This window comes from Filicampus tigris, chromosome 22 (genome assembly GCF_054856515.1).
Source record: "Filicampus tigris isolate MCC_2025a chromosome 22, RoL_Ftig_1.0, whole genome shotgun sequence".
Classification (NCBI taxonomy): domain Eukaryota; kingdom Metazoa; phylum Chordata; class Actinopteri; order Syngnathiformes; family Syngnathidae; genus Filicampus; species Filicampus tigris.
The window spans coordinates 3,943,217-3,962,217 of record NC_141238.1 but is presented as its reverse complement, the minus strand read 5'-3'; the positions used below and the strand labels follow the sequence as shown (position 1 = coordinate 3,962,217).

The 19,001-nt window shown below is 41.1% G+C and overlaps 1 protein-coding gene across 3 annotated transcripts; it reads left to right on the top strand.

Annotated features, from left to right (window-relative positions):
- Positions 1–10,741: 10,741 nt before the first annotated feature.
- Positions 10,742–18,663, top strand: LOC147126554 (tetraspanin-8-like). 3 transcript variants are annotated; one of them, XM_086022459.1, is made up of 10 exons: positions 10,742–10,792; positions 14,701–14,797; positions 15,015–15,080; positions 15,511–15,627; positions 16,203–16,277; positions 16,365–16,460; positions 16,524–16,613; positions 17,923–17,991; positions 18,058–18,141; positions 18,230–18,663. In XM_086022459.1, exons 2-10 carry the CDS (start codon positions 14,738–14,740, stop codon positions 18,362–18,364), a joined length of 792 nt encoding a protein of 263 aa, XP_085878585.1. In that variant the 5' UTR covers positions 10,742–10,792; positions 14,701–14,737; the 3' UTR covers positions 18,365–18,663. The 3 variants fall into 3 exon arrangements, with proteins under 3 accessions (XP_085878585.1, XP_085878586.1, XP_085878584.1); XM_086022458.1 differs by lacking the exon at positions 10,742–10,792 and having other exon boundaries at positions 14,624–14,797; XM_086022460.1 differs by lacking the exons at positions 10,742–10,792; positions 18,058–18,141 and having other exon boundaries at positions 14,622–14,797.
- The last annotated feature ends 338 nt before the right edge of the window (positions 18,664–19,001 follow it).

Genomic DNA, 19,001 nt, shown 5'->3' with positions numbered 1-19,001 from the left:
CTCAAAAAGCCACGGCAACACTCTAAATTACTCACACGACGACACGGAGCCCCTCACTGACAACGGCGAGGGTATTGTTTAGTGGGATAAGCTAAGTGCAGGGACTCCGGAACCGGCAGCATCAATTCACCGGGTTAACTCAAATTATAATAATTAGGGAGTCGAAAACAAAACAGCAGAGATGGCACGAGCGTTGGCGCTGGAACGGCGGCGCAGGATCCGCGTGCACATGTACGGGAAGCTGCAAGCTCTTCAGCCGCCCATTACAACACTTCACTCCTCTGAGCATGTGGGATACTTATGTGTACTCCTCCGTTTATTTTTAGCTTTTTAGCTTTTCTTTAGTCACAGGAAGAAGGCAGAGTGGAGTTTTGCCATTGCTACATTAATAGTTAAATACGTCAAGGAAAAAACACGGCCTTTAGTTTATGTTTCATTTAAAAATGTATTGGAGGGAAGTCTAGAAAGACTCTTTAAAAAAAAAAAAATGAAAGAACTAAACAAAATAAGCAGCACGCTTATGCTAAGTAGAATCCAGAAAGGTCTGATTCCAATAAAAATAATTACGGTAAGTAAAAAAGGGTGTCATCATTTTATTTTTGATAAGAACAAACTATAGTTTTGAATGTGACTGTTAAAAATGCACTTCCAATAAACCGGGCAAAACAGAGTGTCGTTTTTGTTAAACAGGGTTGGCGGTATCTGCTGAATGTAACTATTAAACTCATTCACTGTCATTGACGTATTTATTTGTCTTTTCACAGTCCAGCCATTCAATCCCAGGAACTTAGATTTTTTTTTCAAGTTTTTTCAAACATTAGTGTAAAAGAGGGTCTGAAAATGTCTGGCAGTGAATGAGTTAAAGACAAAGTCAATCCCCCAAAATTTACCATGATATGTTCTATGCAACCACTAGTCTAAACACGACATTCTGATTGTAATTGTGTTGGTGGAATATGAGTGAAGTCCACCCGTTTTCATCCATCTCATGGGGCGGCCATTTTGTCACTTGCTGTCAACTGAAAATGACATCGCAGTTGCTCAACAACCAATCACGGCTCACCTGTTTTCTGAAGCTGAGCCGTGTTTGGTTGTTACCCGAGCCCTGAGCAACTTTGATGTCATTTTCAGTGGACAGCAAGTGACAAAATGGCCGCCGCCGGAGATGGCTATAAATAGCCGGATTTTGCTGCTGAACTGATATTACACGCATGTAAGATTAATCAGAATATTAAGTTTAGAGGCTGCATAGCATATATTATTATAAAGAAAAGTAATCAGTTGGGTAACTAGGTTGCTTTTTCGCGGTAACTGTAGCAACACTGCAAACAACCCATGGCATGCTAAAATAACGATGTCAAGATTAACATGACCACACACTGGGTTGACTGGCGAGAAAAAGCCGATGAAATTTTGAGTTCAGACATTCCAATTGATCAGCAGAAGCCTCTTATCCGGCTCAGCTGCTTCTATGTCACCGCATGGTGAGGGATCATAGACTGGCTGCGCCCAGCAGCGTCTTAATGAGCCAGTCAAGCAAAGGTAAGCCTGTGCGTACTGTTGCATCAACCGTTGCGAGCGACACTCGTGTTCGTGCGCTAAATTTAGCTCGGCGGATTTGCGATGTTGCAGAGGTATGAAAGCTTTTCATCAGTCGTCGGGGCGAAGCTCTTGCACAGCAAGAGGCGGAAGAACTCTGTTCTTTGCATTGAAGCAAGCAATAATGTGTTGGTTTTTTTTATGGTTAGAATAGCCCAATTAAAAATCGTCACACTGTTGCCGTGATTGTTGGCCTGGTTTGTTTGGATTCCGAAATTGTTTTTTAATCAAAGGAAATACACTTTTCAGCTATAGCAAAAGTCTTAAGACAGAATATTTCATTCATCAAGATGCGTGTAGAGGACATAACATAGAAAACTGACATTTCAATATCTTTTTGTTGTAAAGTGGTTAAAAAGCTGGGCCCCGGTGGTGGACCAGATCAACCCAGTGTTCCCAAAAGCTTGAGATGTTATGGGGTGGTCTTTGGTGACACTCATGAGCAACATCGCATGGACAACAGGTAAATACCTCCAGATTGGAAGAGCCGGGTAGTGGTTCACCTTTTTAAGAAGAGGGACTGGATGGTTGGCTTCAACTACAGGAGTCACACTCCTCAGCCTCCCCGGTAAGATCTATTCAGCGGTTCTAGAGATGAGGGTCCAATCGTGAAATTGAATTTCTGATTCAGGAGGAGCAGTGAGGTTTTCGTCCTGGCCGTCAAGCTCTGCACCGTCCTGAAGGGTGCATGGGAGTATGCTCAAGCAGTCTATGTGTGCTTTGTGGACTTGGGCAAAGTATTTGACTGTGTCCCTTGAGGGTTCTTTTTGGGCGGGGGTGCTCCAGGTCTATGGTGTGCCAGACCCCTGATATGGGCTGGTCGATCCTTATACAAATGTTGCCACAGGTAGGCCCAAATTGCCGGCAGTAAGTTTCTGGGTATGGTTGGACTACACCAAAGGCCGCCCTTTGTCAGCAATTCTGTTAATGATGTTCATGAACAGAATTTCCAGGTGTGGCCAAGGTGGTGAGTATGTCCAGTTTGAGGACCTCGGTATTGCATCCCTGCTCTTTGTAGATGATGTGGTTCTGTTGGCTTCATCAAGCCACAATCTCCAACTTTCGCTGGAGCCAAGTGTGAAGCGGTTTGGATGAGAATCAGTATCTCTAGACCATGGTCCTCAGTCAGACAAGATTGGAGTCTTTGGGTTAGGGATGAGACTCCACTTGAAGTGAATTCAAGTATCTCGGGGTCTTGCTCAGAGATTGACAGTTGGGTCAGAGCAACGTCTGCACCAATGCGCTCTTCTTTGGTCTATCGAGGTGAAGAAGAAGCTGATAAACATCTCTCGATTTGCTGGTCGATCTGCCACCCCTCAACTTTTGATAGCAACCAAAAGAACAAGATCAAGGATATTGGCCGCCAAAATTAGTTTGATCCGTTAGGTTTCTTCGTGATCCTTTGAGATAGAGTCAGTCTTCCGTGAGGGGCTCAAAGTAGAACCTCATCAACAGCGAGAGGCCCCAAATGAGGCAGCTCAAGCATGGGTTTGATTGCCTCATGGACACCTCGTGATGAGGTATTCCAGTCCTGTCCCTGGAGAGACACTGTCTCATGGCTGGCCTCAAAGCACCTCGTTATCCCGCAGGAAGAGCTGAATGAAGTTACCGGGGAGAAGCAAGTCTGGTATTTTCCGCTTAGCCTGTTGACCCCACGACACAGATAAACTGAAGAAGATGGATGGATGGATAATCATGTCGTTAAAAGCAAAAAGCTAGAGGTGGTCTGGTTGGTGTATGTCATTATTTTGGACAGAGAACGCGAAGCATCAGTAGCATAATTTAATTGAATATGAAAGCAGACAGATGTAGCGAGAATGAGACAGGAGCTCAGCGTACAATATGTGATTAGCCCTTCTTGTTTATGGAAGGAGAAACCGCAATTTCCGGACTACAAAACACAACTTATTAAAAGCTGCACCAACTAAATTTAGCCATGAAAACAAATTTGTACATACATTAGCCGCTTTGTATTAATAGCCATGCATCTTGAAGTTTTAACGGGATATTTGCGAAGAAAAACGTGCCACAGATGGATTTTAAAAAATGTTTTATTTGTTGTTTTGTAAATGTTTTTATTTACTTTGACACCAGTAGATGTGGCTTGCATTGCAAAGATGGCTGTATTTATGGCACTCGTTCCCTACTGCCATGATAATAGTTTTTTTTTAAAGTTAAGAATAGGCTGCCGTATTTAAACAGATGACTTGCAGGTTTAGATTTTGCAGTTTATTGTTCATTATTAGGCAAACAATTGCGAAGACAAGGCTGCCGCTTTTAAATTTTTATCAGTCTTTAAAAGTCAACATTTTGAAGCAAGGCTGATGTACGTTTCCTTGTAATGTAAAAATAATCCCCAAGTTCATTTTTATGCACAATTTTTTATTCGGCATGCACTGAGTTTTACAGCTCTGCAGTTGCTATGCAACATAAAATTCAGTCGACACCTTTGACCTCAAATCCAGAAAAGATCAAATGTTTGCTTGACCCTTTATTTCAGTTGGAATTATTACCTGGAGTAATCATAAAACAGCAATTGATGTTTTGTTGCTATTTTTTTCAGGATATTTTGGGAGTGAAGACTGGTGATGATGGACATATGTGTGTTTATGTCCCATTATTTCCACCTGTTTGCCCGCCCCTTTCTTTAGTCTCCAGACTCTTTGTGTGATTGTCATCAAGCTTGTGTTTTTTTTGTGTGCTTGTTTTCACATTGAGTTTGAGTTTTCCACATTTGGGTGCACCTGGCTCAGTCCCACCATGCGCGACATTGAAAACGTAAGATCATCTTTAATGTCTTCGCACATTAAGCTGAGGTAACCAACTGTTTTAATTTAAAAACAACTGAAACGTACATAGGCAGTGATTCCGTCACACAACGCAAGAGGGAGTCTACATACTTCTAATGGTACCCGCACCCCACTTTGAAAATTGCTGGTTTTGGTCTTACGTGGATGACACACCCACAAAATAATTGTGGCACACTGTCGATGAGAGAGACGGGCACAATTTAAGGAAAATGCAGTGATTTACTGCCTTCAGTTGTGGAGGAACGATTGCACCAGTCAATCAAAGGGCGGTCGGTGTCTCCTGTTAAAAAATAAGCAGGCTAGTAAATTACTGATTGAATAAAAAAGTGGTCTGGTTGAGTCAAGAGTTCTGCGCTCCACTGATTGTCTTTCTGCTCAGTGCCGCCACTTCAATCAGCATGTTGAAATTCTCAAGTGCAGCCATTTACAAAGTAGAAATATTGCCACTCGCAAAGACCCTTGCCCTACAAGTGCGCCGCACCAGTGGACCAACTTATTCACAACCTAATTTCCAGTGAACGGCCGCAATGTATCATTTTCTGCTCCACACTTACTGCCGTGCTATTCCACTTAAGGAGCAGCGTACAGAAAATGCTGACTTAATATTTAGCTAACATAGGATGCTAGGCTAGCTATCCAACCAGTTAGGGCTTGACGTGAGAGATGTTAACTTTTGTTGTTGTGTGAATAGGTTAATAAGTATCGCGGACGTTGACAGGAGAAAGTACGTGCTCTTTACAGTAACCATTTATCACAAATATTCTTTATTTCTTGTAGGAGGCTAATCATTGTAATTAGCGGTGATGACAGTGCCGCGGTGTGTGTTTGAGCTCGTTAAGAGTGTAATCACTTCCTCAAATGTTCTGCATCTTGAGTCATGAATAAACAGCATCCCTCATCTTAACAAGAGGCTGTTCATTTTTAATTTTTTTTTTAATTTACTGACAGTGTAACAGGTGAAACTCCTTCTGGTGTGCGTGCCTTGGCCACCTGGCGGCGGGATAATACAGACGTACGGCTGCACGTGATGGTCAAAACTCCTCGGTAAGCTGCAGTAACACGCTGTATGTATTTGTATTTTATGTCTGTATTTACAAGTGTTGTGCAACGGTTTGTGGAGCTTCATGGTTTGATTTGTTTGTTAGCATTAAGCTAAACAGACTTACCTAAAGCCAAGGTTGAACTGTTAACATGGGTGGGGCGGTGTCAGAATTGAAAAAAATGCTATCTCTCGTCCTCAAAAGATAATTCCGTCCCAAAATTGAATTGACGTGAATCCATATTTATGCCCCACATTAAACCACTTAGGCAACAGGCTAATTACTTTAGTATTAGCAAACCGTGTGTCCTCGAATGTCAGGCAGCTGCTCAAGATTCATCACCGACTCATAACATACATAGTTCAGATTGCAATACACTCAGATATAAAGAGAATTTCCAGACATTTTAGTGCAAACATGAATCGCTTGTGTTCATCCGTCATTTGTGCGCCGTCAATATCAGTCTGGCAGCCAAGCGAAACGCATCGCCCCACTAGTGTGCTCTGCATTCAGTTTATTTATCATTGCAGAAAGGCTGCAGGGGAGTGAAGGACATGATCCCCTGAAGTGAAAAGAATTGACTATTCGAACAAGGACAACATACATTCAAATCTGTTTCACTTGTTGAGTTGCATAACCAATGTCAATTTAGACTCGACTTTGGATTCACCCTCAAGATGCTCACAATAATTGCCCGTCAACATTCAAACTTGACACATAAAATGCCTATCCAGTCAAATTATGAACCGCTTGCTTAGCTGTGCCGTTAGCGTGTCCAAGGCAACAACTGATACATTTCGTTGTCATTTATCCCATTTTCATGGCTGATAAGGACTTGCGTACCCTTCAGTAAAGGCTGATCTCACAAGATAATTTTTCTCATTAAGCTGCTTTCAACAATCCAGTCAGGATTCATTCATCTTATCGCTCTATTAATCCACATGTAATTAAGCAGGATTGCCAGGATTCTGCTTGCCGAAGAATAGCGCCTGCGCTGTTATCAAACAGTGGATTTTCAGTGTGTACTCAAAAGATTTTGTCCTAACATTACAAGGTTAGTCGTAGTCAAGACCATTTTGACATTTGAAGACGAATCACAGAATCTTGAAATGAACTTTAAAGTGCAAAGGCCGCCAGTAGTTGAGTCCAGAATAGGATTTATATGCTCCCTCTTACGTGTTCCAGTTAAATGAATTGAAAGTAGAAAAGAAAATGAACGCCTCTGGATCAAACCTAAAAATTAATGTCGATGCAGTTTTCCAAGAATTCCATAGTTTTGAAACAAAAAGCGAATAAGAGATCATTTACGTATTTAGCTCCTCCCTCCACAAAAAAACATTCCCCAAATATGCATTGAAATGCGACCTCAAAGACGATAGCTTTCGATTTGAAAACCAGTGCGAAATCTGCAACTCAGGCCAGCCTCCGTGGTTTCCAAAACATTCAAAGTAGAATTTTTCTCAAGCGGCAAAAGTATGTCACCAGCCGCCTGAATGTTGAGAATGCCTCTCCGAGAGATTGCTTGTTTATCAGCTCAGACGGACTGGTGCCTGGAGGCGCTGCGGGCCTCTTTGTTTCATTAGCATCATTTGATTACCAGCGTCTGAATGTATCACTGGCATCACATTCGCAGCTGAAGGCGCCGTCTGTGTTTGAGTGGGATGAGAGTGGAAGGAATGTGACTCAGAGGCAAAGACTCGGGCGTGCAGCACATCCTCACGCCTATATCGGGAGGGGAAATAAACAACTTTTGGGGTAACTTGGGTTAGTCGTTTGAAGCAGCAACGCCATGCATCTAGCATGTACACAATCATGAAGCCATGGTACATAAACGACTGTATTCAGTTGTTAAATGAGTCGACACGAGGAAACCACCTTCAGGTGAGGCTCATGAAGACTTTTAGCTAGCATACCACATGGGAGGAAGTGAATTAGCGACGGCTAATAACAGGCTGCCTTATTCTGATAATTCAGCGTGATGAGTAAGTCTGGATGATGTAAACATAGTTTTCAAAAGTACACAGCAGACAAACACAACGCGGAAATCGAGCATCCTTCAAATGTCAGGAGTTGCTTGGCAACAAGCGCAGAGGTGAATTGCAGCGCTAAAATGGTAGCGTTCCAAAAAGAGAAAACTTTGCTCAATACATATGAACAATTCTTAAGCTGTTATGTGAGGGGCGGGTAAAAATAAAAGGAAGGAACTTTTAGTGTGTTAAGGGGGCAACTGTGATTTTTAAATTTGCTGTTGACCAAGTGTTATGAATTATGACGCAAATGTTCAGGCTGATGTAATTCGAACTCTTCTCAATGAAAATGGTGTTAAAAAGCTGCTCTATTCACGCCGCAACTCCTGGAAGCCGTCTTTATCCCGCTGCCATGGCGACGGTGGCGCATTCGAGTCGTCAACCTTTAGTTGGAGCTGCTAGGTATTGTGTTCAGCCACCCCGCCACCCCCCCCCCCCAAAAAAAAGCCGTCCTTGAAGGGCTCATCTGAAAACTTTTGAGCCATACACAATGTATTCTTTTCAACGTTGGCGAGCCAATGAAAGGAAGGCCTTCAAGTCCCTCCCTTGCAAACGCAAGCTTTTATTGCGCAAGTCTGACAATCTGCAGGATGCAGATGAGATGACATCAAACAAATGAGCATCCTCATGCGCGACTGGGCCTGAGGAATGACAAGCACAAATTGTTGACCTGATCAGTCAGTGAAAGGAAGACATCATTTCTTATTACTTGTCATCTAAAATAAATCACGTGATTGATGACCTCATCTGTCCACCTGAAGGATACTGCAATTGTTTTCATGAACTCCAGCACCCTTGTACTGCCCATCAGATCAATAGCTTTGATATCCCAAAGTTATTTTTAGGCTGCTGTGGTTCCCAAACTGTTTTGAAAAGTTAAATACACCTGAACTACTAGTATAGAATTAATTGCACTGGATTAAAAAAAAAAAAAAAGAATTAAACCACTGTAACATGATTTGAAAATACATTTTTAAATGAAATGAAAGTGATATAAGTCCTATTTATGAGTTTTTCTGCACCAAAGAGACCAAGAATGGTCATATTTATTCAAATAGCGTAGCACATGATCCTGTTGTTTTCGCTCTTCATGCACTTTATCGGTAACATGAAAGTGTCCCAATCTCCCTCTCCACAAAATAAGACAATCAATCTTGCTTTCAAAGCTTTATTTATTTATTTTTTTAACACTCTATATGTTGTATTACTGTGTAAATGTGTGCGCGAGAGTACATAATAGCCATGTCAGAAGGTTCATTCTCTCCAGCGATTTTGGTCTAATTCAAATGGTTTGTTGGGCCTTTCCCTCCATTTGCCCTTCAAACACCATTCATCCTTGTGGCGCCATGGCAACAAGGAACACTCACGACAAAGCAGCGACAGATATGAAAAGGGTTATGTAAGATGGAATTGAAGGAAAATTTGAAGGGTTTTCGATTCAAACGTACCACTGACGAACATAATTGCTGGTCTCTGGGAGTCTAAAGACACTGGGAAACAGCAGTGTACGCACGTTGTCAAGTGTTGGAACGTGTTTGTATTTTTAAAAAAATTTACGTCAAATATCAAAACATATCAAATTCGACCCTAACATTATAGAAGTGTCAGCTCATTTTATAAAGTTCAAGTGTTTATGTCTTTCAATCATTTTTCAATCACTTACAGCTTGAAGTGAAGCATTCTGGGACGTCACAATTTGCATTGCAGTCTGGGGAAGTGATGTCACATTTGCACCATGTCACGTTTGGACTACATGAAAAATAATGGAGGAAGGTGCGCTGGGAATCCCGTCACTGTTTTGAGTTTGTGTCAGCTAAAGGGAATATTAGGGGACATTGCACACTCTGTGCTGGCGGCAAAGTGTTATCTAACTTTAAAAAAGCATACCAGTATGTCCCTTCCCCACCCCCCAAAAAATGATCGCGGCACATTCATGCTTAGATAAAAACCCACAAGGCTTTGTGACAGTGCAAGGTCCCCAAATTTAATCTCTATATTTCCAATATACATTAAAAATAATTATGCCATCACCATAGTTAAACAGTTAAATATGTCAGGCCAAAACAGAATGCCTTAAAAAACACATACTTATAAGTGAAGTCTACACAGACTTTTATTAAAAAAATAAAAAAAAAAAGTTAAGTGAACTCAATAAAGATGATAATAATAATAATAATAATAATAATAATAATAATAATAATAATAATAATAATAATAACAATAATAATGTTCAAGCCAAAAACGTTTTTCTTTATTTTTATTTTTAATTTTAAAAAAAAACAACTATATTTCCGTTGCCACCCATTTGCAGCAAATAAAACGTTGAGATTTTGAGTAGAGCCCTCTAGTGGCTATTTAAAAAAAGAAAAACAAAAACCTTGATTACGACTGAAAGCACCGAAAAAATGAGAAATAAAAATGCTCACTTTAGATCTAACCAGAGTCTGAGAAAACATTAAAAAATCAATGATGTCATAATGTATCACACATTTTTCCTCTTTCTCTAGATGCCTAATCAGGTTTTCTCAACGGAGTTGTCTGTTCGGAGCACAGTTACTATTATTTATCACGTCTGTGATACAGCACAATATTTTAACAATCGCAAGGAAGACGTGTAAAAAAAAAATCTACATTTTAGAGGTCGTTTGGTCTCTTAAATTGTTTAATAATCACTAACTACAGCTACGGTCACATTTTGTCTCATCAAGCGCATGTTTCTGGATTTTGTGCATGACTTGAAATTTCATGGAGTGAGACAAGAAGTATCGTCTAATATTTCTGGGGTGACGATACTGCTATCTAGCGGCAATGACAGCACACAGCACTTCAAGATGATTCCAATTTCGTGTCTCCATGATCTTAAAATCATTTAACATTTAGGCATGAGCATTTCTTCTGATTATGATTGTACTCCGCAAGCTATATAACATTTGTCTTTATCATTTGATCTCATTTACAGCTCGTCTAGACTCTCTGGTTTCACAATCTGTCTGCTGCAATTCACAGCTTGACTGTTATCGCTCTCAAAAAAAGTGAATTGCAATTTTCAGAACCGCTTTAAAATGTATTTTCTTCAATTGTATTTACTTTCAATGAACATAGATTTATTCTCATCAGCAGCGATTAAACCTTCCAACATTTTTGGAAAACTGACCAACATCAGACTAATCCTTGCAAACTGTTACTATAGTATAGTTTTTGTTATTTATTTATTTATTTATTTGACATTTTAGACCGCAGGAGATTTTTCGTAGACCAAATGGGGAACGTGAACATCTGGTTGAGGAGTTTCATCATTATGACAAGCCTGGTGATGGTAAGCACTTTTTTTTTTCATTGTAAGCAATTGTAACATTTTTGCATAGTTTCAACATTAAAATTTTGCTTTAATAATTGTAAAATTTTTAAAAAAGGCATCAGGTGATGATTAAATTAAAATGCATTGCACCGAAAAATTCAAGTAAATGTTTAAAAACAAAGACAAAGTGTATTAGTTTGATGATTATTTTACATACCACTAGAGAGTGCCCGTGTGGTACTTACTGCAGAGAATCATCACAATCGTCCAAATAATTTGCATATTTTTCTTAAACATCTGGATGTCATCACTGTATAAAGATTTTGTATGATTTCAAACAAAAATGCAATATTCAAAATCCCTGAATAAAAAAAAAATTAAATTATCGTTATTATACATTATAAAATGTATGTCGTATAAAAGAAAATATAAAATGATCTAGAATTTTTTTGAAATATAAAATGTCATTTGAATCGAAAAATCATTTAAAAAACTAATTGAATTTGGGGGGGAAACAACTTAAAAATTGTGTAAATTAAATATTAAATTTAACATGTATTTATGTTTGGTAAAAAAAATTAAAATCGTTTTAAATATATGTCATAAAAACAAGTTAATTTTTAATTCAATGCAATTCAATAAGTTCATCAAACTATAACGGACATGGCTATAGTCAGTAATGTTGCATTATTATAAAAAATTAAAAAAAATAATGATGCATTGCAAAAACAAAAACCAGCATATTAAGTGCCTTTCCTCCAGGGATTAAAAAAAGAGAATTAATATTGTTACTTGGTGTTATAAATAAACTATGACTAATGCTTTATTTGGAATGATTGTCATCATCGAACCCCCTTGAAAAATCATTTTAATGATTTCCAACTCTTGAGCTGTTGACGCTGGAAGGCTTTCGTCCAATCATTCTCCTTTGAAAATATAATCAAAGGGAATTTGAGTTGAGCTCAGTGTCATTACCGCCGCAGCGCCAGCTGTTTCTTTACAATTTCGTCATAAATCAAGATACTAATCGTCGACGCTAACAATAAAAACGTTTTAAAAGAGTCTCGCCTGTCTCCTGGAGTGCTTCTCTCGCGGTTTCCCCTTCACACTCCAATAATCTCTGACTAATTGCTAACAGTGCTAACAGCGTTCACATGATCCAACCTTGAAAAGAAGTCAAATCAAAAATGAGCCCGAATTGGCAACAACAACAACAAAAAAACACAAAAAAAAACCACAAACGCAGGAATGCAAAGAGATAATCGACTCCAAAGTGAAAGGTCCCCATCCGGATAGTTCAGCCATGCCAGCCGCTTGCATAACTTCCCCTCAAACCTGCCGCACTCGGCATGTTGATCATATTTAAAGCGAAAGCGCGTCTGCTGAGATAGCTGTTCCCAACTCGCTCGTTTCGCAGGGTGAGCTTCAGGTTACCATGGCGACGTCGGCAGAGTATCTCAAGGACGTGTTGACTGCGTAAAAAAAGTGCCGGATGTGTTCGGCGCATGTGTGGGCAGTCCAAATACTCCCCACATGAAGTCATGTATTCCCAAAACAATCCCAGTCTGTCTCGAAACAAACGATTGTTCGGCTTTATTCCCGGCGCCCACGGCAGCCACAGTTGTCTAAAAACCTTGCGTGCCAGGATATTAACCAAGTTTTCTCACGGACTATCACTAATTTGTTCCTTGACAGCTGGCATGTTTTGTCAGGGCTTTCAAGGGAAGAAACGTGGACAGGGGGAATTTTTGCAGCAGTTTTGGCTTTGCATGGCACTGCCCCGGAGTCGGCGTCAGCGCAGAGCGGGCGCGTGTAATACTGCAAAGTTTGGTCATAGGTTTCTGTCAAATACGAATTCACTAAATACACTCAGCTGCATGAATATTGGGACATGAAGGCAATTCTCATGTTTGGCTCATCAGACCACAGAAATGGATTTGAAATGTCACAAACAAGAAGATGTGCTCAGATTCAGGTTAGGTAATTCACTTGCCCATTGCGTAACGTTTGCAGTATGCGTCGGGTCAGTGGCCATATTTTTGAAGTAGAATGCAGCATTTTCAATTGAATAAAAACTCATAAAAACCTTCTCTAAAAACTTATGACATCCTCTCAGGTTACTGTAACCGCGCCAGTTTTCTTAAGGCCAGCGAGGTTTCTCATCCGCGCCGTGAGTGCCGCGGCAAATGTTTTGACACTTCAAGACTCTTGCCGGGCACCCACGGCAATTATTGCCTGTCATGTTTAACCAACCGGTTCCTCCGCATCGTCTCCCTGTCCACAGTGGACCGGAAGACATTGTAAACACAGCTTTACCACTGCCCAGAAAATAGCGAGAAACCCCCACCCGCCCCCCTGTGTCGATTTGGGAAAGGGGAAAAAGGAGGTCGCAAGCTTGCCAAGCATGTGGAAATCTGGCCCCAATTGTTTATGTAAACGTGACTTGTGGAGGAATAAACGGAATACCAAGGTGACGTGTTGCACAGATGGTTTTCTGCTCTCGGCGTGACCCCAAAGGTCGGCCCTGTCGATTGAAGCTTGGGAACATGTTGTACTTTATTTTGAGGGGGCTAATAACCCTAATGTTAGAGCTCGAGGAATAGCGCTCGGGATTTGCCCGTTCATCAAAAATACTGTATTCGTCAAATAAATCATTTTACACCTATTTTTCTGCTTTCAGATGTTTATTGACCCGGACAAATGCAAAATGGGAACACTAGCAAGGGGCTGCTGTAGGCCACAACTCACACCTGGACGCTCACGCGACTAATTTTGGAAATGTTGTTTACCCAAAAGCTCATTTTCTCCACTTCTTGGCTAGAAACGGATTATTTTTTATTTTGGGGTGGGGGAGGCTGAAAAAGATGGCTTAAAGTCGCTCAAACATATTTTTGAAGCTGATTTTAACAATCTCTTTTTTTCTAGCTCATCCGTTTATCTGAGATTTTCGGTTTTTAAATTGCGCAATACGGATTTTACCATGCGTTCTAATTTATAGCTGTGACGTGAGCTGTGACACGAATACTACAGTAATAAAATAAAACCAGATTATTCCTTTATGTTTAATTATTATTATTTTTTTAACATTTAAAAGTAACTGTTAACCTTTTCATAAGAAAAATGTGGCGTTTGGGGGGGGGTGGATTAATGGAAATTCTTTTAAGTATTTATAGATGTAAATATTATTCGCAGTGGAATCTGAATGTTATCTGGACAGGGTTGATCTGCGCAAAACATTTCCCTTTTTAGGTTTCAAAGTGGGTTAAAACAATGATAAAAGCATAAGGTTTAGTTTTGGATGTTTTGTGCAGCGAGTCGTCAGGAAGAGCTCATGTGTGTGTGTGTGTTAGTTTTTGTGTGTACTTCCACCACTGTAAATGGTCTGTGTTTGTGTGTGCAGTTGGGCGGGGGCGGGAAGGGGGGGGGGGGGGTTCTGCGGGGGCGGGCGGGGGTGAATGTGTCGGGGAAAAAATATCACCCCCAGACAATACTTGCTTTATTATGACTGAGAGGGAACCAAGTCGCACCAGCGCGTGCCTTTTTTTTTTTTTTTTTTTTTTTTTTTTGCTCACACCAACAGGATTCTTTTCCTCTTTTTAAAGTCTTAAAGCCACCGTGCCCGTAGTTGAAAAGTTGCTTCCAAAGTGGACACATCTGGACGGAGGCGTTTGAAGGAGTTCCCCCTCCTTACATCGGGGGAAAAAAAAAAAAAGGCAGTGGATGAACAATGTGCACATGTGTTCAACTTTCTTCCCAAATATACTTCGGTCCGCCCCCCCCAAACCCCCCCACTCCCCAAACTCCCCAATGTCGTCCTAACCCCGCCCCCCACCCCCCGCCCGTTTCCTCTGTTCACCATCAGAACAGGCGAGCGTGGGAGGAGGGGGTGCGGTTTTTGTCATTTTTTGCCGTTTCTCTACTTTTAGTTTCTTTGAACGCTGCAGCAGGATTGTAGGACACAAAATGGGGAAAGTGAACATCTGGTTGAAAAGGACTTTCATCATTGTCACAAGTCTGATGACGGTGAGTGCTGGTTTTTTTGTTGTAGTTGTTGTTGTTTTTAAGCGTATGTTTCCACTACTTTCCATTATGCAGCATTGTTGCTTGTTGGGGCTCATGGAACTGATTTCTTATATAACAAGCTCACCAAAAGTGGTGTTTCAAATGATGTGTTGTCAGTGATGATTTTTTCAATTTTTTTTTTGTATTTTGATTTTATGTTTCTATTTTCTTGCCGCAGATCATAGGAGCGCTCATGTTGGCCGGAACACTGTTCAGCCACGGCCAGTTCCACGCGGATGAGAAGGTAACGCCCCCTATCTGCCAAACTGTCAATCTGGTTTACCTCTCTGGGAATGCAGTGCGCCACACAGCCAAGGGAAGCAGACGACTCACTCTTGAACGTATCGCTGTGGAACCTGCGGAAAGATTTAATTGGATTTCAAACACTAAATATTATTTCAACACAATGGCGCAGCAACACATGTAGCCAGACAATCAAACAAAAGTCCAGTCTGCTACTCATGACCATAACGAAGAAGATTTTACTTTCCTCTTAACTTATTCACCGCCATTGTCGTATTTATTTGTCTTTTCGCAGTCCAGCCATTCAATCCCAGGAACATATCTATATAGTTTTTTCAAATATTTTCGAACATTATGGTGAAAGAGGGTCTGAAAATATCCGGCAGTGAACGAGTTGAATCCTCATGCCAAGCACTTTGCGAAATGCACAGGTCGAGGACATGATCGTGGGCATCAACACCATGTACGCTCTGTCCATCACCATCCTGGTCCTGCCCATCATCGGCTTGTACGGTGCATGCAAAGAGAAGCGATGGGTGCTCATTGTGGTGGGTGAACACACACACACACACACACACACACACGAGCGCAGAGCTGGCAAAAGTACTTACACGCTGTTGTTTGGTAGGAATACAGACACTTGTGTAAAAATACTCTGGTAAAAGAAATACTGCTTCGAATGCCAAAAGATTCAAAAGTTAAAACGTAGCGATTTTCTAAGTGTGGTTTGAATACTACTGGTGGTATTTTGGCTCCCTCTAGTGGTACCACATTGAATCCAAAACAGTTTGTTTTTCTTCAGATGGAACTGGAATCTTGGATAAAGTGGAAGGAATTATGAACAGTTCCATATCCCAACGCTAACCTTCAGGGTTCTGGTAGAATGCAAAAAAAAATGGCAGGGAAAGCCTACTAGATCACCTGAAATGTATTTGGAGTTCCTGAGAGGCATTTTAAGTAGATTTACTTTTAGCATGAATTTAGCTGGACAGGTTGTAGATCATATTAGTGGCACAGAAAGTTTCATACATCACAAAAACATTTGAACGGGGGGGGTGTGTAGACTTTTTATATCCACTGTATTTCCTTTCAGACACTGACGGTGTGTTGTTGTGTGTTTCAGTTCACAGTCGGAATGATCCTGTGCAGCCTGTTTGTGCTTTACGTGGCCGTCCATGTGCTGATTATGAGGCCGGTGGTAATCCTCGGAGACGTTTTCTTCCCTTTCTCGCAAGGTCTGACGAATTCGGCTGCAAGTAGTCCACGTGCGCTCTCTCTTTTGCAGATCATTAAGCTCATGTCCAAATTCTACCTAAGCATGCAGCCGATTAACAACGCCAGTGAGGTCGATCTGAAAATCCTGCAGGAGACCCAAATTGAAGTGGGTGACACGATCTGGCGCAAGCGCAATATGGGCGACTCCTCCGTTTTCTTTGCGTCCTAGTTGGAGTGCTGTGGAGTGCAACAGGGCTACGTGGAGTGGGGCTACAACATCTCCGAGACCTGCCTGTGCAACGACACCTCGGCCAACTGTGTGAGTACGCAAAATGGCGCTGCAGGTTGACTATTTTCCACAGCTGCATCCATAGGTGAATATTTGCAATGGTTACGGAGCTCTCCTGGCGTCAGGCTATGAGGGGAAAAAAATGTTCTTTGCCAATCCGTTCCCTCTATTTACTAAACTATACCCTCAATTTACTCATCTGTAGCCTCGGTTTGCTCATCTGTTCCCTCAATTCGCTAAACTGTGCCCTCGATTTACCAATCTGTACCCTCAATTTACTCATCTGTTCCCTCAATTTACTGAACGGTACCTGAATCTGTTCCCTCAATTTACTAATCTGTACCCTCAGTATGATAATCTGTTCCCTCAATTTATTGAACGGTACCTGAATCTGTTCCCTCAATTTACGAATCTGTACCCTCAGAATGCTAATCGGTTCCCTCAATTTACTGAACGGTATCCTAATCTGTTCCCTCAATTTACTGAACAGTACCTTAATCTGTTCCCTCAATTTACCAATCTGTTACCCTCAATTTACTAATCTGTTCCCTCAATTTACTGAACGGTATCCTAATCTGTTCCCTCAATTTACTGAACGGTACCCGAATCTGTTCCCTCAATTTACTAATCTGTACCCTCAGTATGCTAATCTGTTCCCTCAATTTACCGATCGGTACCCTCAATTTACTAATCTGTACCCTCAGTTTACTAATCTGTTCCCTCAATTTACTGAACGGCACTGTAACCTGTTCCCTCAATTTAGTAACATGTACCCTCACTTTACTAATCCCCATCGTTTTACTAATCTGTACCCTCACTTTACTCATCTGTACGCTAATCTGTTGCCTCAATTTACTAATACGTACCCCCAGTTTACTAATTTGTTCCCTCAATTAGAGTGATAGTGAACAATTCTTCCAAAAGGATTCTTCAAGATGTTTATTGCCGTTCCCAGTTGAAGTTAACTAAACATTAAACAAAGCAAGTTACACTTTGTGTAGTTAAATCACAAATCAATTTGCCAAAGTCTGCCAGGTTAATGCTAACATACAATACAAAACACGTAAAAAAAAATAAAAATAAATAATAGCATCGATGTTGCGGTAGTTAAAATGCTCTGAGCGGCGGATATTTCAACACAAGCTGTGGCATATATTCTTTATCCTCTGCGGGTAACGGCTAATCTTACTGAACGTTTTAGTGCGTATGTTTATCACACTGCCCCCTGGTGGCCAAGGAGCGCACGCCAGAGGGAGCCGCACCTGTTCAAACCGTTGAATTATTGATATTTTTTTTTTAATCATGTATGTAGAAGTTGTTGCTGTCATTTGTGTCGCAGGTGGCCGCCCCGAGGAACAGCAGCCTGTTTCAGCTCACAGAGAACACGCCGGTCAGGATTTATAAAGAGGTGCGCTACAGTTTTATTCAACACTATGCTGTGCGTATCATATTGTAAGGCGCTTGTCTGCCGCAGCCATGTCTTCCCATCCTGATCTCACATTTAAACTTGGCCATCAACATCGTGGTGGGCGTCTCAATGGGCTTGACTTCACTTTGGGTACGGACGTGTGACCATCAATTCGATAAGCCTGCCGAACAAGGACGGATTTTGAATCCACCACCACAGTCATTTTGTTTCTCCCCAGACGCTGTCCTGCGTGCTGAGCGTCGCCATCTTGTGTCAGCTGAGAGCGAAAAAGGACACGCTGGTGGTGGCGTACAGTCGAGAGGCCAAAACGGGCAACTACGCCGTCCTCGCCGAGCCGGCCGAGCTCACCTGATGGCCTCGACGGCAGCCGAGTATCCGCGCGGCAGAAAGTATTAACGTCCAATGTGTGACCTCTCAGGTCAAAGCCGCGCTTGTGGCATGGGAGCTTCCGATTAATTTAACCAAAATATGCATCCTCGGGTTCGTGGATGTGTTGCGTTGCGTGCAATTGAATGCGAGCGTGGGATTCCTCAACTGACGATTGCATGTAAAGGAATTCCGTGATGAAGTTTTCGCTGTGGTGTTTATGTTGTTTCTTATGGTTTGTTTTAACATTGAATGGTGCAATAAAATGTTTGCTGATGATTGAAATTTGGTTTGACGCGACGGCTTTTTGCAATACAAGCGGGCAGTCAAGTTCAACTCTTTTCATGATAATTTACGTCAATAATTGGAAAAGTGGGATTTTTTTTCCCACGTTTTTTTGTCATCATTCGTATATATTTTATATGGTGATTAAATGTAAATTTTAAAAAAATCTATTTTATATCAATATATCATCGTTTGAAAGATTAAAGAGAAAAGTCAACGCAAACATTTTTTTTTTTCAAGAATATGTGCTATGCAAGCCCACTAGTTGAAACATTATGATAAATATTGCGTTTGTGGAATAAGTGTTAATGCACTCGTTTTTTCGCCATCTCCGGGGG